The sequence below is a fragment of the Zeus faber genome (assembly GCF_960531495.2).
Source record: "Zeus faber genome assembly, chromosome: 11".
NCBI classification, from domain to species: domain Eukaryota; kingdom Metazoa; phylum Chordata; class Actinopteri; order Zeiformes; family Zeidae; genus Zeus; species Zeus faber.
In genome coordinates this window covers 13,791,865-13,814,508 of record NC_137205.1, presented here as the reverse complement: position 1 = coordinate 13,814,508, position 22,644 = coordinate 13,791,865, and the positions used below count along the sequence as shown (strand labels likewise).

General features: G+C 45.6%; 1 protein-coding gene across 3 annotated transcripts in view; it reads right to left on the bottom strand.

Moving 5' to 3' along the window:
• Positions 1 to 292: 292 nt before the first annotated feature.
• The window catches only part of mybpc2a (myosin binding protein Ca), a 31,543-nt gene continuing 9,191 nt past the window's right edge, over positions 293 to 22,644 (bottom strand). For all 3 annotated transcript variants that reach the window (XM_080009848.1, XM_080009849.1, XM_080009850.1), the window contains 26 exons: positions 21,713 to 21,796; positions 21,480 to 21,628; positions 20,695 to 20,812; positions 20,424 to 20,472; positions 16,796 to 16,852; positions 15,861 to 16,030; positions 15,517 to 15,649; positions 14,912 to 15,036; positions 13,310 to 13,415; positions 11,462 to 11,631; positions 10,588 to 10,753; positions 10,267 to 10,373; positions 10,148 to 10,177; positions 9,863 to 10,002; positions 9,430 to 9,589; positions 8,490 to 8,594; positions 8,095 to 8,283; positions 7,835 to 7,969; positions 7,523 to 7,690; positions 7,186 to 7,274; positions 6,065 to 6,260; positions 4,649 to 4,788; positions 4,187 to 4,346; positions 1,522 to 1,658; positions 902 to 1,088; positions 293 to 624 (listed from right to left, as the gene is read on the bottom strand). In XM_080009848.1, coding sequence (XP_079865974.1) covers positions 593 to 624; positions 902 to 1,088; positions 1,522 to 1,658; positions 4,187 to 4,346; positions 4,649 to 4,788; positions 6,065 to 6,260; positions 7,186 to 7,274; positions 7,523 to 7,690; positions 7,835 to 7,969; positions 8,095 to 8,283; positions 8,490 to 8,594; positions 9,430 to 9,589; positions 9,863 to 10,002; positions 10,148 to 10,177; positions 10,267 to 10,373; positions 10,588 to 10,753; positions 11,462 to 11,631; positions 13,310 to 13,415; positions 14,912 to 15,036; positions 15,517 to 15,649; positions 15,861 to 16,030; positions 16,796 to 16,852; positions 20,424 to 20,472; positions 20,695 to 20,812; positions 21,480 to 21,628; positions 21,713 to 21,796 — 3,302 coding nt within the window. In that variant the 3' untranslated portion in view covers positions 293 to 592. The remainder of the gene's footprint in view (positions 625 to 901; positions 1,089 to 1,521; positions 1,659 to 4,186; positions 4,347 to 4,648; positions 4,789 to 6,064; positions 6,261 to 7,185; positions 7,275 to 7,522; positions 7,691 to 7,834; positions 7,970 to 8,094; positions 8,284 to 8,489; positions 8,595 to 9,429; positions 9,590 to 9,862; positions 10,003 to 10,147; positions 10,178 to 10,266; positions 10,374 to 10,587; positions 10,754 to 11,461; positions 11,632 to 13,309; positions 13,416 to 14,911; positions 15,037 to 15,516; positions 15,650 to 15,860; positions 16,031 to 16,795; positions 16,853 to 20,423; positions 20,473 to 20,694; positions 20,813 to 21,479; positions 21,629 to 21,712; positions 21,797 to 22,644) is intronic.

The window sequence follows — 22,644 nt, the reverse complement described above, 5'->3', positions numbered from 1 at the left end:
GAAGCAAGCGAGCCGGTGCCCTTGACATGGGCCTGAGAGAGAGAGAGAGAGAGAGAGAGAGAGAGAGAGAGAGCCTCCCTTAAATCCTCGTGGCTCCATGATGTCACCCAAATGTTCTCCGGGGCCGACCCCACCCCACCACCACCACCACCACCACCACCACCCCTACCCTTGCCCCCAACCCCAACAGCTGATTTTTTTTTCTTCCTTGCTGTCATAAATGTATCCTCCCGTCTACCAAAAAAAAAAAACATCAGCCGGACACCAAGAGACCACACTTGGGAGGAAGACATGATCAGCAAATGGCGGTTTTATAAGGGTGCTTCCTGGCAGGTTCACTTCACAGATAGGACGATTTCATCAGTAAGGTTGAGCTTTACTGGACGACTCAATGGCTCCTCTCAATTAACACACGACAAGATGGCAGCTCTCTGTAATAATTTATGTTCCCGCCACTGATGTGGCAGGAGTTGGCTTGCTTTAAAACCTCAACAGTGTTCTATTCTAATCATATTTATTCATGGCTATCCGGTTATACATAATCCATTACTATTCGTGTTTGACTGTATCCTCGGCCGTTTCATGCTGTCGCTCATTTCTTCTCTTCTCCTTTCTCTTGTACCGCTGGGGAGAGGGGGGAAGAGGGAGGGGGGAGGGAGGGGGGAATAAATCAGCGTGAAAGGCTAGTATATCGTATTCCTTGGCGAGAAAAAAAAAAAAAAAAAAGGCAAGAAAGAAAACAACAACACGGTTCTACGATTCATCCCCGGCGCGGAAACTCTTAAGTGACAAATGCAAAGAAACGATTCGTATTCCACGCGGACGGGCGGGGCCGTTTGTCCGCGCGCCGGGGTTTTCCTCGCCGCAAAACGGACGGGCAGGCTTTTTGGGAGCCGCGTACCTCGGACCTCCAGCTTGCACTCCACCTCGTCCTGCCCCAGGTCGTTGACGGCCCTGCAGGTGTATTTGCCGCCGTCGAACAGGCTCGGCTTGCGGATGTTGAGGGTCAGCACGCCCTGGTTGTTCTGCATGAGGAACTTGGGGTCCTCGCCGATGATCATCTTGTTCTTCATCCAGATGATCTTGGGCTGACAGAGCGAGCGAGAGCGAGAGAGAGAGAGAGAGAGAGAGAGAGAGAGAGAGAGAGAGAGAGAGAGGGGGCGTCTCAGGGACGAGCAGCATGGGAAGGAAGGATAAATACAAGCGGAGGCAGTCGCAGGAGGGCCGAGCCGGTGGGGGGGGGGGGGGGACGAACAAACGGGAGGTGGAACTGGGTCAACACTTCAGCTTGACAAATCTTTACCGATTCATGCGAAGAAAGACAAAAAAAAAAAAAAAAGAAAGAAAGAAGAGAAGAGAAAAAAAGCTCGTTCAAAGATCCCTCCGCTCCACCTCTCGTTCCGGACGCGTAAAAACTCTTGACTTGTCAAGACGTCAGTGCTCCGCTCACTAGCGAACCTGCGGGAGGGGGCGCCCGCGCAAACAGAACACGACACCGGTCTCCGTGACGGCGGTGAATACCTTCGGGCTCCCGCGGACTGCGCAGCTGATGGCGGCGGAGTAGCCCACGACCACACACCTATCCACCAGGGGCGCCGTGAACTTAGGGGAGCTGTTCATGTCTTTCATTTTGAAGGGTTTTGAGCTCAATTCCAAACCTAGAGAGAGAGAGAGAGAAAATGACAGAGTTACAGTCCTCCACTCATCATAATTTACTAATAAATCCACTTTTGCCAGGTTGTGTTCATCATGATTGTTCATTTTTTGAGATTGTGATCACTATGAAAGTCCACTAAATAGGGGCTGTCTGATGCTGTAGACTCAACGATAAATAGGATTAACCCGATTAAGTATTTTTTTTTTGTTTTTTTTTGCTGTTTTGCTGTAGTTTCATTTTTCTGTCGTACCCCGAATGCATAGGACCGCTTATTAAGCCCAGACTCAAGTCTGATTTATCATTTTGCCAATTCGAGAAAAATCAATACTTGACAGCAGTCAAAAAATATGGCACAAAAATAGAGATCTAACAATTCTATCGACAACCTTGGAGTGCGCACTTTTGACAGATTTTTTTGAGTTTGCTTTTATGACAACAAAAATAGTTATACGTAAACTTGGAACGATCAAAAGGTGTTTTTTTCTGTGGGACACAGACATGTCACCTGTTTACACACAGCATGCGTCTGTCATTTGTATCAAGTTTAGAATCTGCACCTCTGCCAGGTATTCTCTGCTTGTCTCTACATGCTATGAGCGAGAAATTATTAAGTTATTAAACATATTAACATATTAAAGAACACACTGTTTATCCTGTTGACAAAAATGCGATTTACTTATCCTGTTGACAACTGCGACTTCAGAGAGTAAATATTAATGATCAAATTGTAATATTTATCTAGATGTCATTATCAGAGTGTGATTTTTCATCTGCCAGCCACAAGGGAATAGTGGCAAAATTTGCAGTTTGCATGATGCATTCACACCAATGATGCATGAATGGCCAAATTTCCCACAATGCAAAGTGGTCCTGTAATTATAACTGTATCTATATATGTCTGTTATTTGGCTAATTTCCCATGCACTGAACTGCATTGATAGTGTGTGATAGACAGTAGTGTATACAAGTGTATACAGAGATGTGTTGTCTAGAAAGTCTCTTTTATTCTAAGAATTTGTGTAATTTATTGTGCAATTTATTCCTGTGCATTTTTTTAAATTAAAGTCAATATTTCTCTACTGTTTTAAATGGGATTGGGATATGAGAATCAGAATCAAAATGATTTTATTTTGCCAGGTGCATTTACACTAGGAATTTATCATTTATCAGATTATTGATGGAATGTACACACGATGACCATAAAAAAAGTTACCAGTCTGAGAAAACAATTATAATAAAAATACAATAAAATCGAATAAAAATAAAAGTAACAAATAAAATATAATATGCCAAATTTATGCAAATAGCTGAAAAAAGCGAAACAAGAAATTAAGTGAAATATATTAAATATACAGAATACAATCTTATGTACAGGATAGGTTATTGGTGTAGGTATAGGAGTAAAATATGATTATGAATAATTCTATGTATTTACTTACTATATTAGTCAACATGACGCTATAGGAAGATAAATTGTTGACTGGGAAAAAAAGATGCTGATAACTTGATGAAAGAGTCTCTTCAAAATATGTCTCTTCAAAGTATGAGATAGGAATATAATAAAGTCTTTATAACTAAAAGTTAAATTAAATTACATTTTATAATAACTCTCTCTCTCTCTCTCTCTCTCTCTCTATATATATATATATATATATATATATATATATATATATATATATATAAAATAAAAAACACAACATATTTTTTTCATTTAAATTATATAGCTTTTCTTTTTACATGTATTTATTTTTGTCATTTTCTTACCTTACCTACCTTACCTACATCTCCTTTATACTGGTTTATTTGTCTATTTTTGGGTGTTGACTGGGAAAAAAAGATGCTGATAACTTGATGAAAGAGTCTCTTCAAAATATGTCTCTTCAAAATATGAGATAGGAGTATAATAAAGTCTTTATAACTAAAAGTTAAATTAAATTACATTTTATAATAACTATATATATATATATATATATATATATATAATAAAAAACATAACATATTTTTTTCATTTAAATTATATAGCTTTGTTTTTTATATTTATTTATTTTTGTCATTTTCTTACCTTACCTACATCTCCTTTATACTGGTTTATTAGTCTATTTTTGGGTGGGCCAGTGGCTGGGGTGAGTGGAGGAGGGAGCAATTTTTTGATTAACTTGGCCAAATTTGACCTAATTTCTGTGCATTTTACTCTAAAATACATTACTTAAAGGGAACATGTTCCCAATATGTCAAGTAAACCGCTTATCTGGGTTTGCAGTGCAGTTATTCCTACTTTGCCTGCATAATCGAATGTCTAATCTCATGTAATCCCAAATACATGTAATCTGATCACTGTGTTTTTACACCAAACATTTTTTCTGTCACCACATTCCTCTAATCCCATTACAAGTCACTTCTTCCCCATATTCTGCCGCGCCATCACTTTGCTCTAGTGAATGATAAAAAACACTCGGTTTGCATTATACTGCTTAGTCACGGAGGGGGCGACACGGTGTATCGCGTTACATTCCCTGGTGATTTCATCACCTGTTTTTCCGATCGTGGCGGTGTTCTTGCTGATGCCGGCCTCGTCGCTGAGACCACAGATGTTTTCGCTGAACACGCGGAAGGAATACTCATTCCCCATGACCAGGTCAGACACGGTACAGCTGGGCCTGCGGTTGTGCTCAAAGACCGTGAACCATTCCTGATGAGAGAGAGAGAGAGATGGGATGGGATGAGAGAGAGAGAAAGAGAGAGAGAGGAAGGGCCAGTGTGAGAGAGAGCGAGAGAGATAGAGAGAGAGAGAGAGCAAGGGCTGTCGAGCTTTCCAGAGGCTAAGAGGAAGATAGGGTCCTTGATCCAATCCCCCTGTCGGGTGGCTCAGCTCCCCGTGGTCCACATGGACTTTTTGCTCACCTGTCGACACTGAGACCTTGAGCCCCACAGAGCGACCCTGACCCGGATCAGTGCGCCCCCTGCAGGGCAGGGTGGGTGGGGAAGGCTCACCTTGGTCTTCATGTCGGCCTTCTGGATGGTGTAGCCAGTTATCTCGGAGTTGCCATCGTCCTTGGGGATCTTCCAATCCAGCGCGGCGTTGAAACCCCAGATATCCGTGACCATAACGGCCAGCGGTGGGCCGGGCTTCTCTGGAGTAGGGGGAGGAGGAGTGTGGGTGGGGTTGGGCGGGGAAGGGGGAAAGGGGGTAGGGGGGGGGGGGGGGGGGAGTACAGAGAATGAGGATGGGTGAAATAGAGTTGGCGCTTGCCGCTTGAGAGCGGCTGAACAAGACAGGCCGGTTAGACAATCAGGGAAGAGAAAATGAGATAGTTCAAGTGAGAAGGACGGGGAGGGGAGTGGAAAACGTGTCTGGAGAAATGAATCCAGAGGGGAGAAAACTCACTCCGAGCACTGAAAAAACAAAGATAGATAGATAGATAGATAGATAGATAGATAGATAGATAGATAGATAGATAGATAGACAGATTGCTTCCCCACATGATGCATACCTACATCAGCAGAGCACACTCTATGCATCGATCCTGCTTTGTTGTGGCTTGTGTACAGCACAGTGCATCTTAATGTGTTTGTCGTTGATGTCGCTCTGGGTGCTCTCCCGCGCTCCGCTGTGCGCCACCTGCGTGCACGCTGCTAATCCTTCTTTCTGACACCGCGACAGGACGGCTCGGGAGACACCGGCGGAGGCACCGCCGTGACCTTCCATTAGCACCTCAACTCCCCTCCGCACGGCTCGAGAAGTGACACAATCACCCCCACCCCACACCACCCCAACCACTAACACCCGCGTCACCACCACCACCACCGCCATCGGCGCCGCCAACTCGAAATCCAGGACTAATCCCGGACTCCCACGTAAATAATCCCAGCGGAAAAAAACCCACGTGGCATAATCCGCCCGGCGACCCGAAGACCTGGAACAACGTTCCGAGAGCCGGAGGAATGAGCCGCGGGCCGCGGTGGCGCTTCAGGAGCCGAGATTAGGAGAGAAAGGGAGAGACAGGGGAGGAAGAGACAGAGAGGGAGAGAGAGATTGAGGAAGAGAAAGAGAGATTGAGAGAAAGAGAGAGAGAGAGAGAGAGAGAGAGAGGGGAGAGGCGACGCTTTGATGATTTACTGCCTTGAGTCACCAATCCCCGGGAGTATGAAATTAGGAATTATCATCAAATTAAAAAGTCTGACATGTCACAGATTTGGGCTCATGCCATCATCCCACTTCCAAGCCTGTTATCAACACTACCGTGTGTAGTGGTGTGCTGTGTGAAGTGCTTTAATCCCAAAGGGGAACATATGTAAATTGACAGAACGTGTGTGTGTGTGCGTGTGTGTGTGTGTGCGTATGTATGTGTGTGTGGCTGGGTGGGTGGGTGGGTGGGCGGGCGGGTGGTGCATCGCAATGGAACTGACCTACTATCTCAATGTGTACGTCAGCGCTATCCGACATGTTCTCGATTTGAACGGACAGGGTGTATTTTCCGGAGTGGGCTCTGGCGGCCGTGCGGATGAAGAGGATGGTGTCCACGTCGGTGGTTCGAATCCCCACCGCGTTGTCCTCCAGGGGCACGCCATCCTTCTGCCAGGTCACCACCGGGCGGGGCTTCCCCTGCAGGTACAGTGGTGACAATTTAGTTCTCGCCTTTCTGTTTCCCATAAGACCAGTCAGTCTTTTTGTTTGGTGATTTCCAGTCGAAATGGTGATTGGTGATTTGGAGACATTGAATCGTTATCGGGGCTGTCGTCATTTCCAACTGGACTTTTCTTTTACTGCAGGTGTTACAGGTAAGTAAACAACTGTGTACAGTCTACACCAACGAAGACAGGATAAGATTACAGCTGTCATAATTAGTTTTGGCTCATTTACTAGCCCACGTTAATTCAATGGCAAATTCCGCCTTTTCAAATGGAATTAACACATACAAAATAGGGCAAAATGAAGTAACATTGATTAAAAGGAAAAAAAAATAAAAAATTGTTGCCAGCAGGACCAGGAGATAAATTTAAGGTAAATTTGTAACACCATGTTGAATGAGAATGTTTCCAAAACCCCAAATTAAACAATTAAAAAAATCGAAAAGCTATCTCAGGAAAATGGTCTCAGGTTGCATTTTATATAACAAAGTGAATGCAGGTTGAAAATGCAGGTTATATAATATATGTGTAATTATATTATATAATGTGTGTGCTGACCAGCTAACAGACTAAAGTTCAATTTGAAACCTGTATGTCCCTTTAAAAGCCCACCAAGACCTCCAGATGCATTTGGACAGACGTATGAAATGGATGCGAAAAGGGAAGAGAAAGACAAGCGGCTCCAGGGATCAATAAAAGCCCTGTTTAAAACAACCGTTTCACCGCCCAAACAATCCAAACTTGAGTTTGAGTTGAAATTGTGTTGAAACTGCTCAACACCAGGCAAACAAGCCGGGAATCGTTCAACTCGTCGTACGGCGCTCGTGAGATGCGACCGTTTTGCTTGTGCTATTATTAGCTGCAGGCAAAAAGCGCTGGAGCTCGCAAAAAGCTCTAACCTGGAAGGGGATGACCAGGTTGATCTTCTCGCCCACTTTCCTGATGAACTTGGTTCGGAGAGAGCGAGGCAAGCGGATCTTTGGCCGCTCTGATGGGGCGGAGGGGGCGGCACATCAAAGAAAGGAATTTAAAAAAGAGAACTTTAGGCAGCTTTCATTGGAGGGGTTGAGGCTTGCAGTGAGGCGTTTGGGTTTGCACACACAAGATTACGTTTATGGCACGCGTCTACAGTCAGCAGTGCACGCATGCATCTGCACTTACACCACATGACGATATCTTCCAACGCCTGACGATAATGACTGGGACGAACAGATTTAAAAAGCTTCATTTTCTGACCCATAATTTCCCTGATGGTGACGGCCTGGGACATCGTGGCCGGTGGGCTGCGCCCGGCGATGTTGACGGACACCACCCTGAACAGCATCTTCTCTCCCACCGGCAAACCCTTCACCCGGAACTGGTGCCTGTCGATTGGCTCTGAGTTTGCCTGCACCCACTGGTCATCTGACAGTGATGAGCAGAGAAAAGGAAGGAAAGAAAAAGAATCAGCAAGTGGAACAAGTAAACGATCTGAAGACATGACGCAGTTAGGATGCAAAATCAGTGTCAAACCGATCGTTTATTTTTTTTGCGTGACTGAGCACTGACCTCCCTCTTTGCAGTACTCTATGATGTAGCCGTCGATGCCCCCCGCGCCGATCCTCTCCGGCGGACGCCACTTCAGCGCGCACGTGGAGTCCGTGACGTCCTCCACCACGAGGCGGATGGGCTCGCTGGTGGGGGCTGGGCGAGACAAAACGGCTAATTAATACATAATCGGATGGGCGGGGGCGTCGCCTCAAAGTCGACGTTGTCTAATGAAACCCTTGGTTAATTAACCGTTACGATAATGGGGGCCATGGACGCACCGATGGGCATGAAGGGCTTGGAGTTGGCGCTGGGCTGGGAGATGCCGATGCCATTGACGGCAAAAACCCTCATCTCGTACAGGACACCCTCGATCATCTTCTTGGCGTCGTACGTGGTGGACTCGTACACGTCAAAGTTGAGCTTTGTCCACCTGGACGAGCCGACCTTCTTCCTCTCCATCAGGTAACCTGGGATGAAGGGCTCATTTAAAGCTCCTCTAAGAAATAGCCTCCCCTGCGTTTTCAGAAGCGAGCGCAAACATTGGAATGCAACTGGATTCACAATCAAACTCTCCTGGGGGTAAGAGAGATCAGATGTTCCGTGTGTGTCCGGGTGCCTGTGTTTGTGTGTTGGATGTGTGGGAATGAAAACGGGCTCGGGGAGGGGGCGGTACCTTTAACAGGGACTCCGCCATCAAAAGCGGGGGGGTCCCATGTGATCGCTGCACAGTCCTCGCCAACTGACGTACATTTGACGTTCTCCGGGGGGTTGGGCACATCTGGAAAGATTCAAAGCACAAATAAAATGAGATAAGGCCTGGGATGCGATGAAGCTCTATGGGAGAAATTTACTAGTACATTTAAAAGAAATATGTTCATTATATTCTACCATTAAATAAGAAAGAGCATTCGTTATCTTGCCCATATGCTATATGAATGAAGTAAGTGTGTGTGAGACAGGGGTCAGCAAAGACATGAATAAGTGTTTTGTTGACTGTGGGCCATGTGACATGGGAAGGTGTGTGAATGCAACCATCCCCTCATAAAATGTGGCCTGGACTAGTGTCGGGAGGTTTGTTGTTGTAACTGATGTCAAAGAATGCAGACAAATGGCTTCTTTGCACTATTGACCGTATAGGAGGAAGGAAGGGATCCTAATTGAGTATACAGATGTACTTTCTTGACCAACAGAAAGAGGTTAAAAGGAGGAGTCCATGAGCGGCTCGGCAGTTCTTTGCCAAACCAACTCAGATTCTGTTGTCACTTCTTGCAAGTGATAATAAAGTCTTATATCTTCAGAGCTCGACTCTCTCGAACTTCTCTTCTTCAGTTTAATTGTTAGATGCAGTTTTTTCCACTACAGCTCACACACACAAAGCCAGCCCTGTGATTATCGAAGTCGAACCCCAACCGGCGGACTTTCAGTAGGTTTACCTCCCTTCTTGAACAAGATGCCTTTGCTTTGGCCTTAGTTATTTCAGTTAGATGGGCAAATACCGAATAACAAATTAAACCATGTGACTATTTGTCTTGACAATTCTGGAAACACCAGACTCCCGGAATGCAAAGGGAATGAGCGGCGAGAAGGAGGAAAAGAAACAAAGAGCCACTGACCCACGATCTTGACAAAGAGCTCGGCCTTGTCCTCTCCAGCAGGGTTGGTCACGGTGATGGAGTACTTGCCCTCATCCACTTTCTCCGCCCCCTCAATAACAAAGCTGCACAGGGTCTTCCTGTTCTCCACCCGCACCCTCCCCTCAGCCTCCGATATCACCTAAGAGACAGAGAGAGAGGGAGGCGGGATGAGGCGGGGGCAGATTTGGGTTGCCCCAGTGGCAACAGTAACGGATGAATCACCCTTTCCCCCCACACAAGCTCAGCTTCCACTTGACAACATTTAATGGCTAAAAATGTCCTATACCGTTGGTCTCCACCAAAGAGGCAATTAGGGATGTGTGTGTGTGTGTGTGTGTGTGTGTGTGTGTTCGAGAGAGAGAGGAAGGAAAAGAAAGAAGGATAGACAGGCGGAAAGACGAAGAAGCCTCACAGTGTCCCCTTTCATCCAGCACACGGTCGGAGCCGGTTCTCCACTGATCTCCACGTCAAGACGGAGTTTGTTCCCCGCCACCACCACGATGGTGTTCTTGCTGCTCGTGCCGCTGGTGTCAAGGTGGATTTTGGGAGGATCTGCGGTTGTCAACGTGACAAGAGAAGGAGGAGGGAAACGGGAAAAATGCAAGCTGTCACAGGGCGGGCCGACCCAGGGCGGTTTAGTGCACACGGTGCCTTAAGCTTATTAAAATGTATTTTGCCGAAAAAAGCGGGCGCTTACCTTGACGGGGAACGTAGTCAATCTTGATTTCTGAGGATAAACAAGACGGGGAATATGAATCGGCATTATTTAAACTCCCAAACTTCTCGGTCTAGTCTGACCATTGCTCCCGCTCTCACCCAGAAAGTTGAGCTTGGCAGAGAGAGAAAGTGCGTAACCGTCAGGAACAAATGTATAATCCCCAGCATCCTCCGGCTTCACTTCGTCAATTGTCAGCTTATGGGTCCTGGGGACATGTTGCCACATGTTACCAAGGAGACAGCCCTCGTTGTAACCCACCATTATACATAATATAGTTACCCTGGCAACGCACTCCCGAGCATGGTGGCATCCAGTGTGGTTGCATGAAAAGCATTATATTCTACCTTGTGTGGCCAAAACCGCCTTGGCTATACATGCTTATTGCCGCGATCTGGACCTTCGGGGATCCCAGGTTGTACCTTCCGATGTGCGTCATTTTGATGCGGTCGCCGGGCAGCACCTCAACGCCATCTTTGAACCACTTCCCCGTCACCTTGTCGTCCGACACCTCGCACTTAAACACCGCCTGGTCGGCCGCCTTCACTGTCAGGTCGGCTATGCTCTGCAGCACCTCCAGCTCCTTTTCTGAAACACACAGAGAGAGAGAGAGAGAGAGAGAGAGAGAGAGAGAGAGAGAGAGAGGACACCATTGTCTGAGGTGGATTTGTTTTTTATTTTGGAAATGTTAGAAAATCCAATCCAAGTCTTCCTACAATAACACACGGGATCTGACGTTAAATCCCTGGTGATACACTCACCCAGTCTAGCCGAACAACTTCACACACTCGTCCCTACAGTACGCATAAGGAGAGAACCTCAGGCGGTGCCATCATAAATCTCCATAAACCAGCTCCAAATGGCTTAGTTGGCTACCACACTGCGACAACCACCACAAGTGCCAGCATGAATATTTCTCACTATACAGCCAAGTATATTGAGACATACAAGGATTTCAAACTTGGTGAATTGTGCAATGAAAAGTTAGATACCCGAGCTAAGGCATCAAAAAGGTAGAGGTATAAGGCCTATGTTTTCTTTTCTATTATATTCTATTAGTAAGCAGTAAGGGCAGTTATTAGGAAATGCTGCGTTGGGCCAGTTTTCACAATAGAAAATAAAGTAATCGAACTGCAGCATGTGTAAGGTAATAAGTTAAGGGCAGCTGGGGGCAGAAAAACTCTCAAACGTCTAGTGCACCAAGGAGCAGCAACAAGCCAGTGTGTTAGCCTTAATTGCCGGTATTTAACTTTGTTGGCACTTTTTATTTTGGTCCAAAGTAGAGCCGGGGGTTACCTTCAACCTCCAGCTCTGCTTTGGACTCTCCGCCGTTGGTGAGGGCGTGGTACATCCCGATGTCCTCTTTGGTGGCTTCGTTAATGATCAAGATGTGGCGTTTGCCGTCCTTCTTGAAGCGATACTTTGAACCCGCCATCTCCCTGGTCAGCTCAACCCCGTCCTTCATCCTGGGGGAGTGGAGAGCGTGCACACACACACACACACGCACGCACGCACACACACACACACACACACACACACACACACACACACACACACACACACACACACACACACACACACACACAAAAACAAACACGCAAAGGTAGAAACACACAGAGGAAGTGTCTCTCTGATATCTTTAGCTTTGTGGAGCTGTCAGCTGTTTAGCAGATTTCGACTTTAAGGTGAGAGTAAAATCATTACTGAAATAGAATCGTGGTGTTGTGCTTTTTTAAAAGACAGACTGGCGGTTAACCCGGAGACCCGTGGTATTAAAATAGTTGATCCTGCTCCACAAACATTATAGGAACATCATTTTGAGTCACAGTGAAGTAACACCTTGCCGCCAATACGTGCGTACGCGTGTGCACGTGCGCGGGCACACACACACACACACACACACACACACACACACACACACACACACACACACACACACACACACACACCATCTATTCCTGTCCAGATGTGTCTGCTCAGTTACGTTGCATTCAGGACCCAAGAGAGATGGGTCTCTATATGTTGCTGACATTGTTTTGTCACTAAACTATACATAAACATAGTTTTCATCACATAGATTCCCATTAAGGATAACATGACATTCTTATCCCTTGTCACCAACGAATATATCAAAATATGTTTTCAACTCACTGCCGAACGCTTTATCAATGTCTTACATTTTTTATTCAAATACTTTGTAATTTTATGCAAGGGTTACGGGGATTGTCGTTAGCGGCAAATACAATGCAATATAACGCAATATATGAAGCAATATAATTTCAGCGTGATGCAATTTAAAAAATTGTATCAGTGCTCTGCGTAATGACATGTTTGCGTCCTGCATATGTATCAGCAGGAATCCCCCGAGACCCCGTGGCCATGTGCGTACGTCAGCATTAACCAGGTTAACGCCTGGATACATCTGGATGTGTTTCCTCGCCTTTTTAATCTCCCCTGCACTGTGCAAGAGCCCCAACCACGGTTCCCAAGAGCTAGTCTGCTTATTAATCCACAGAGATATTTAGCAATAATATGAACTTGAACAGTCATAATATATTGAAATACGTGAATCTCAGTTATCCCCAGTCTCACGTTGGTGATGTTCGGTATACAGTATTGTTTGTACACGTTTGGATCATTATTTTATTCTATTTTCGATCCATCCTTTAATACAAAAATGTCATCTTGTTTGTGATATTTTATGGTTTGATTCTGTACTTTTGTGCTGCCACTACAATGTAATCTGGGGATTAATAAAATGCTATCTCATTTTATCTCATCTCATCTAATCTAGTATAACCTATCGTAGCCTCATTTTAATGAATCTAATGTAATCTAATATAACATCATATCATCAATATCATATATATAATCTATCATAATATACTGTAATATAATTTATGTGTAATCTTATCTAATGTAGTCTGATCTCTAATATAATTTAATTTAACTTCATATAATCGAATATATTTGTGATCTAATGTAGTAGTGTAGTACATGTTTATCCTATAACATTATATAGTTTATATAAGTATTTGTAATCAAATGTCATCTAGTCTAATCTCTAATCAAATCCAATTGTAACAGTGGACACCTATCTAAGTAGCATCAAATAAAACCTTCAGGCGGGTTGACCCTCCTTACCATTTGACGTTGGCTCCCTCCTCGGACACCTCCACCTCAAACTCCACCCTCTCACCCACTACTGTGTGCACGTCGTCCAGCAGCTTGGTGATGGTCACCGGGGGCTCTGGGATCAAACGGCAAGCGGGCGTTAGTCAGAACCCAGTCCCCTCAAACGCCAGAGGAACGTTCCCACTGGCACACCGTGTTATAGCTTGAGGTCTGTGGTGTGAGACGACGAACATCGGGCCCAAACAAAAGGGCTTATTTGTTGACTCTCAGAGTGCAGACAATTCTAGGAGAACAAGGATTTGTTCAACGATCTTTTGCCTAAAGGGAGCCCAGATATTGATTCGAGATTTAACGGCGAAAGATTTAATAATCTACCGTTGCCGTTATACATGCGGCCGTGCATCAGGCTGGCCTCGGAGTCCGGGGCGGAATCACTGCTGAAATGTGCATCGGTATGCCGTTTTCCGATTGGACGCTGGCATTGACGTCGCCTTGTGATTAGAGGCCGGAGAGTCAGGTTTTGCGGGACGTCACTCTTCTGCCCTTCGCCCCCTCCGTCCCTCAGAAGTCGGGGGTTGACAAACCCAGGAGCTGAGTCAAGGCCCCCCGCCCCCCGCTGCGATCACACACGGTTGGCGCGCATACCGAGACTCCCGAATATATATATATATATACATATATATACGGGTTGAGCTTATGATGAACAGCCGCCTGCTACACCCACTACGACTGCTGTCTCTACTGAAGATGAAAGAGGGTTAGGACCACATGAAGACTATTATTGCCGTGCAAAATTCTCACGCTTCTGATTTTATGTCAGAATTCTGGGAATAGAGTCAGAAATCTGAGTTTATTCTCAGAATCATAACATTTTAATCCCATTATCTGAGATTAAAGTCACAATTCTAAGACGTAAATTACGATTCTGAGATTAACATTCCGGGTTCATTATCAGATGCTGTGAGAATATTTTATATTTTTATTCCCGGAAAGTTTGGAAAACTCGGAATTCTCTGAAGAATCTCTGAACGCGAATACATTTTTTCCATGCGGTCCTAATCCTCTGCTGCAACAAAGGGTTTATCGTGTAGGGCCGATAGGAAGGAACGCAAGATGTGTGTGTTCTTGTGTTTGTGTGTGGGTGGTCGGAAGGGCAACATAATACACTCATCCAGGGATGTAGTGTGAGCTACTTTGGTTATCTCTGATAACGCAAAAGCAGGAAAACCACCAGTAATCACATTAGTTATGCGAATGATGAACAAGCAGGGCAGCTAGTAAAAACAAAGGGCGCGCACACACACACACACACACACACACACACACACAGAAACAGACCTAAAAATAACACCAGTCACGCACGCTGCAGCTATAATATATGACTTTAAAGAAAACACCAAAAAGGTCTGTTAGTCGCACGCACGGCAAAAAGATGAGCGAGGCCGACACCATGACACCGCGGAGCGTAAAAGGCGGCAAACACAAACGGATGACGCCGGCGGGGCCCGCAAAGGGGACGAGGACGGAGATAAGGAAAGGAGAGGGAAGGGGTTCCTCCCTCCTCCCTCCTCCCTCCTCCCTCCTCGGAGCAGAGACGCTCGAGCCGCGCACCTTTGACAAAGACCTCGGTGAAGCTCTTCTCCTCTCCCACCACGCACTCGTACTCGGCGTCGTCCGACAGGTTGCACTTGTTGATGGTGAGAGTCCGCTTGTTGCCCACGCTCTCAAACAGGTACCTGCCGCACGGTGGGCGAGCGGCGTGTAAATAGAGAGGGGGGAGAGAGAGAGAGAGAGAGAGAGAGAGAGAGAGAGAGGAGGTAATGAATGGCAGCTTTCAGCCATTGACAGTGGGCAGTGACTCACATATGTATAGAGGGAGTAGAAAATAAACACAACTTCACAGGACTGATGGATAACGCACGCGCACACACTTCGCCGTATATGGGATACACACACACACACACTACGACTGGGCGAAATCAGATGTCACAATATGTTATGATAATACTTAGATGTCGAGAATTTGACGTCGTTTTGGGTGTGACTGTGGTCACACTGTGATACTGACATTGACACACAAGGTATATTTGAGGAGCAATCATGAGTAATGTGGATATTATGACTAGGCAGGTCGAGGCGTTGATCAGAACAGCTCAGAACACACACACACACACACACACACACACACTCAAATGGCATTGCGCTTCTCGGCTCACTTGGCTGACGGTTTGATTTCCTGCCCGTTCTTGAGCCACTTGACCTGAGCGTTGGGGTCGGCTAGCTCCACGCTGAGCTGGATCCTCTTGCCCTTGTCCACGGAGTAGGCGGGGTCCAGCTTCCTGAGGAAGGCTGTCGTAAGAAGAGGGGAGAGAGAAGATCCTCCCGTTAGTTTCACCGCACCCAGCACTGAGGTGTGCCCCAGCAGTCCGTTCCGGCGATATCAACCCCCACCCTTGGGTGCTTTAAAGGGTTGGCTGTTTTCATTGCCAGTTTCCCAGCCTTTCGGGAGAGCCTGAGCCCCCGCCCGCCCCCGCCCCCAACCCCCACCACCCCCTCTCACCCTCGCTCTTCTTGGGCTCCACTTTCTTCATCTTCCTCAGCCTCTTCAACATGCCGCGCAGGTCGGTGATGCCGTACTCAAAGGCGATCTTCTCGTAGTCGCAGGGCTTGGCCTCCTTCAGGATATCCCACACGTCCACTTCCTCCTTGGGGCCCTCCTCCTTCTTCCCCCTGTGTGTGTGTGTGTGTGTGTGTGTGTGTGTGTGTGTGTGTGTGTGTGTGTGTGTGTGTGTGTGTGTGTGTGTGTGTGTGTGTGCGTGTGTGTGCGTGCGTGCGTGCGCGTGTGTGCGTGTGTGTATATTTGAGTCGCTCAGCTTCCAGAGCGGACTCAAACCAAATGACTTTTTTTTTGCTCCATTTGAACAGTTAAACATCTACTTTGTGGACTTCTCTTTCATATCACAGAGAGCAATCTGTTGTCATCTAAACTCCATCAAATGAATGGATTGAATGCACGTCAACACACTTGTTTAAGTTCAATGCCCTTGTTAAAATACACAGGCAGTTTTCCAGAACGTCTAGTTCGTTGAAAGCTAACGGGTGAGTTTACTAAGTGCATTGAATAGACCAACTTTATTTGCACAAAATTTGTTGTGATTTTTCATTATAGGCACGTGATAACAGCTACTGAATAATATAATCTATGATCTTTGGTTGAATTTAGAAACAGGTGCTCATACATAAGTTCGACGTTGCACCAACGGTCGACGTCTGCTCTGATTGTTTCTAGCCTCTTGTGTATGTCGCTTTCGACAAAAACGGCATGTTTGTCAATCTCATCTTAATGTCGTGGTTGGGACCTGAAGGAATTTTCTTGGCCCTCAAGGGCATTCTCAATTTGTCATACGGCTGCCAATGAAAAATCATTTCCCGCCCTTGTTCCAAACTGACCGTCCACGAGCCAATATATGTATATAAACATAACGTCAAATGTACCTTTTTTTGAGCAGAGCGCTGAAGTCGAGATCACCGGCGTCCTCACCTGCCTCTCCACTGGGAAAGGAAGGAAGATTGAGTAAGATGTGTTGCTGATCCATACATATATATATATATATATATATAAATATACTGTATATATATCACTGTTCGGGGTGCCCTATTAAAGCTAGGGCATCGAAAACAAGGAAAACGTATATAAGAAAATACAAAATCAAGACGATAACAGTTGCTTTATCGTATTGCTATAAACCACCCCCCTCCTCCCCCTTTATCCCAAACGTTGCGATGCTCTATAAATAGACTGAAATTACAAGACACGCTTCCAGAGAAGCAGCGAGGACCTGGCGGGGGCCGACAGTGCGAGGGCTCGCCGTGTGCATTAAAGCTTAACCTTTTTCGCTCCATCTCAGAGAGAGAGAGAGAGAGAGAGAGAGAGAGAGCGAGAGAGAGAGAGAGAGAGAGAGAGAGAGAGAGAGAGAGAGAGAACGTGAAAGAACACAAAGCGCCGAGACAAGGCACGCTTTGGCCCTGAATGCGAGTGACAGACACATTTAAATCAGGCGAACATAGCAGGACGCACAAAGGCGCCGGGAAACTGTAAAAGACGACGGCGCGATGCAAGCGGACTTTGTGTCTTTCACAGGTCACGGGAAGTACATGGAGAGTATCTGACAAAATACATCAAGAACACCCCATGGAGGAAGGCGGGGCTCTAGATAGGTGTTTCCTATAATATCATTTCTGTTCATCATCCCATCCGCATTTTTCAGGTATTATTCATTTTTGTCTCTTTATTTATTGTTTTTTTTGGGGTTATATCTGTTGTTTATCATTAGGTTTAGTCTATATTGGCAGATTTCCCATGTATTGCCATTTTCTTTTTCCATATTTGTATTGTATTGATTTCTATCTACCTACCTACCTATCTATCCGTCCATCCATCCACCCATCCATCTACCCATCCATCCATCCATCCATCCATCCATCCATCCACCCATCCATCCACCCATCAATCCATCCAACTATCTACTGTATCTATCCTGTCCAAGGGCAGTTCCATAGCCGGTGGATCTGAAGATGGAGGGAAACTCTGCCCTTCTCCATCAATGTCCTGACCAATGGAATAAGAATCTTTCAGCCAGCTCTGCACGCATTGGATGTAAGCGCCGCGTTGACATGTAAATCGACTCATTTTGTCACCGCGACTTCATTACACAGATTGCTGTTGGTTTGCTGGAAAGCGAGACTTAATCAGTTTTAATGTTGACTAACAGCAGAATTCCCAACACATTTATTCACTTTAAAGAGGGGGGGCGGGAACCCTGATTATTTCAGATGCCAAAATATATTTGTGGAGTTGAGAAAGGCACGTCTTCAAAAACAAACAATTGTTGAGCCTGTGTTATTTGTCTTACAAATGGAGTGTCATTTGTAGGTAAACTTTTTTTCTTGTGATTGTTGTGTACATATCTTTAATTGAATTGTATATATCTTTTGACTCATGCTGTTCATCCACAATGTTTATTCCTTTTTTGCATTCAACTGGATCGCCGGACGGATCCAAGAGAACGGGTCTTCAGGTCTTCCGTTTTTTTTTCCTTTGTCGGGGACCACCCCTCAGATTGTTTAATCAACGATATGCATTTGAAAGTGTTTGGTGGCGTTATGGGTGTGTCCAGCTGTAACTGGTTTCCTCAGGATCGATACCTCCATCCATTTCCTCTCACAACTTCCCAGTAAACAGTCGATCGGGCTAATGCTTTTGGAGCAAACAGTGATGCCACTGAGCTCGCTCTTGTGTTTGGCTATTTATTGAGGCGTAAATCCCCCCCTTTTTATGACCTTTCTGTGCACTGTCCAGCCCTTTTTTCTATCAAATAGCTGTATTTTTTTTCATCTCCGAAATAGGTCATTCTCTGTTGTCTCCTCTTTGGGACCAAGCCGACCATTCGGGCGTGTCCGGAGGCCGAGATGTGATATCTGAGGCTCGGTCTTTAATTAACTTGTGAACAACTTTCTTATACAAGTGTGGACAGTACAACCGTGATGCCTGCGCATTAGCCGGGGACGCCAGCCGCCGCCCAGTCCGCCGAATGCTCACCGAAACGCATTGAGGGAGTTCCTGTGGAAGAACGCTGTCACTTCGCTGGCCGAGTTTCAGACAAGTGCAGAATTTATGACGTTAAAAGTCACAGCTTTGGTGGCTCCTGCTGTGGCTCAACGGTCAGTTGAGACTTGATAGTTTAGTTCTCTTTGTTTTTACGGTAACAATGGATCACATTGTTAAGGCCTTTCAATGCAGTAGCTGTTTGACGCACGGGAAAATAAATGATTGACAAAATAAATGTTCGCGTTTAAAGTGGTAATCCGTAAGATTATTGCGTAAAAAAGGAAAATCCCGTATTTGATTTATTTGACTTAACCAGCAATTTTTAAGAAACAGCCATTAAATGTATTTGTGTTATGCATTTGCTCCTCTATACGTTGTTTCCATTGTCGGTGGCGAGTTCCGTCACACACAAGAAGTGAAAGGCAGCCGTGGTGAATTTTATAAAGCAACGTAGCTTGTTGTGGTCAGTAAACTATCAATATGGATGAACATTCACAAAAAGAACAGCTCCCTTGGATGAGAAAATACCCCCACCACCATAAGAGAAAATCAACCGATCAAAAGACAAACTTAAGAGAAAAGAACTAGTGGCTTAGAGGGAAGATGAGGGTAAACCCGAACGTTGGGGAAAAAAAAACATTGCAGTTGGAATTCTTGGGCTTGTCGTGAAATCCACCCATCACAGATGATCTTATGGATTGCCACTTTAAGTAATTTTAATTGAGTTCCACGTCTGAAGTAACAACACTCCCATTAGTATTTTCAAAAAACACACATACTGGTGGTAAAACCTTTGTCTGGCAGAGGATGTTGCGGGTTATTCCAATAACTAATACCAGATATTATTTTGCATTTGTCATTTTTGCATCATATTTCTATGCCATTCTATGCCTATGCCATTTAATATGCCTCTTGTTCATGGAAGTTAATTATATTTGAAGCTCTGAACATGTTGGCTGAAAGGTTTAGACATATGGAGTCATGAATGTGGGTTAACAGAGAACAAACACAGGCACAGACACTGGTAGGAGACTGGCAGAACTACATAGATACCATGCACTTAGGGGGGGCGTGAGTGCGAGAGAAAGAGCGAGAGAAAACAGAAAGAAAGAGACAGACAGACAGGCAAAACAAGGAGGGCGAAAGAAAGAGCAGGAAAAAGCGATATATGAGGAGAAGTAGAGTGAGGAGAACTGAGAAACACTCGCAAAAAAAAAAAAAAAAAAAAAAAAACAAACAGAAAGGGTCCCTGAAAAAACCCGTAAAGAAGAAACACAAAGAGCACAAAGCCACGAGGGACTTCAGGTGAAGCAAAAACACAGACGGCAACACAGAGAGAGAGAGAGGGCAGGCAGTCGTATAATGTCAGATGTGAGTGAAGGATAGACAGACAACCAGGCGAGATACTGGCATAGACTGACAGATGCCCAGAGGCGCAGCCCTACAGAAGAACATATGGGCGCCAGTGTGAAGCCTGACATGCTGAATAGACCCCTCGATAGCGCCGACACTCACGATCGCTTAAACGCCTCCAGGATGTTGGCCTGCTGCTCCTCTTGTACGGCTGAAATCAGACAAAAGGGAGAGAGAGTCTGGCCTCACCGGGCTAATTTGTTCCCCGGGAATAGCGACGCGGCGGCCTTGCCCCGCTCCGCCGGATAGCATGACCCTAATATGTATCGCGCTCCCCGGACGTATTGGCTGCCAAAGCCGCTTACTTAAGGGGTGGCGGATCTGGCGAATGGAAGGTGGCTGGGGCGGAGATGGAACTCGCGCCGCTACGTACCCTCCACTGAGACGTCGAACGTGCAGCTGTCGCATTTGTCTTTGGAGGTGACCTCGCAGCGGTAGCCGCCCGCGTCGCCATCCACCGCTTTGATGATGCTCATCTCGTAGGTGTAGATCTGACGGATGGAGAGGAGACGGGATCAGGGAAGCTACGGCTCGGACTCGACAAGCAGCAAGTAATGGAACAGACGTAGGCGGGCGAACGCACATTGTTTAAACTAATAGACGCAATTGTATAAACGCCGTCATAAGCATAATTGCCTGATTGCAGTTATCTCAAAATTCATTTGATTCTATAATCCAAATTTATGGGAAATTTTGAGCCAATGTTAGAAATGTTGCAGCAAGATAGCTAGATAGATAGATAGATAGATAGATAGATACTGTGGTGTGGGGATGGTCTGGTTGAGCAGCCGCACTGGATCAAGGTGATTGGGTCAGAGTGGCTGCATACCTGCTGCTCATTGGTTTGTCTCATGAGCAGCAGGTAAAACCCCCATCTCCACACACACTCAGGATAGGAGCCCACGTCATGACGTTCTATCTGCTCCTGGCTAATTCCAGCTGGCCAACTCTCTACAATAAACTGTTCGTCTTCTGCGTTTCTGGGCCGGAGGGCCAGAGGAGGGCCGGAGGGCCATGAACTCAACAAACATGACAAATGTTAATTGCAATAATTTGTCAAGGACAATTCAAATCAACAAAAATGTGATGATTGTGTCAGCCCTATTTGTGTCGTATTATTACTAAAAGAGGCACCTAACGAAACACACGCATACACACTTTGGTGTTCCTGTCGTAGGTTTCCTTGAACTGCAAGTGCTTCCCGGCCTTGCTGCCCAGGTCGAGCCACTTGCCCTTCAGCCACTTCATGTTGGGTTTCCTGATGAGCTTGGAGGAGTCCACCTTGGTCACGAAGGTGATATCCTTCCCTGTCGTGGACACACGATTGCACGTACATATTCCAACTCCATTATGGGAGGTAAGCCATTTTGTATTTATCTTGGATTTCTGACCTTTGACGACCGAGGCACTCTCGGGCCTCAACACAAACAGGCCGGTCAGCTCCGACAGCTGAGACTCCTCCCCGAGCACATTCTCTGTGGCGGATGTGGGCAGGGAGTCAGGGTTAGAATACAAATATAAAACACTGATGTGCAGTGACCAGAGACACACAGTACCCACGACAACAAACACTGTGAAATGTAATATTTGGACCAAGCAAACCGCCGTACCGATGAAAGGAATCCACTTTGGCACTTGAATTCATTTTACCACTAAAGGCCATATTTTCGGACTGTATCCCCACGTAGGACTACGGCTGAAACATGCTTCCTCCAAATACACATGAACCTCTTTGTGTGGACCAACACCCAACACAGAACCAGGGAAAGCCTTTAGCCTTTATTCAAGCACTAAAAGTGATCCATAGTCCTTCGGTGAAGTAAAAAATAAAAATAAAAAAATAATATATATATATATATATATATATATATATATATATATATATATATATATATATAAATGTTTATATAATATATATATGTTTATATATGTTTATATATATGTTTCCTTAATGCCTTCGCTTTTACGGTGCAGAGGCCATTTGGGGGACTGTGACAAATGATGAGGGTCTACGGATTCCCCGAAGAGGACAAAGGGGGTTGGCTGGGAGACAAGAAATAAAGGACCTGGAGGATCAGACGACGTACAGGCGTCTAATGTAATGTGTGTTTAATGTACAGACGACGTTCCGTTCGGCTTCCTGTTTTCGCCCTAACCTTCGTTTTTAACCCTAACCCTAACCCTGCCAAAGACGGCAGAACGTGAGCCGGCGTTGCACGCGGCTCTTCGTGAAAAATGGGCAGCACTTTTATCCGGACGCGTTTCTTTTCAAAGTAAATTGATGTTACCCCTGTAGGTGTTTGCTTGTCAGTAGATATATTCT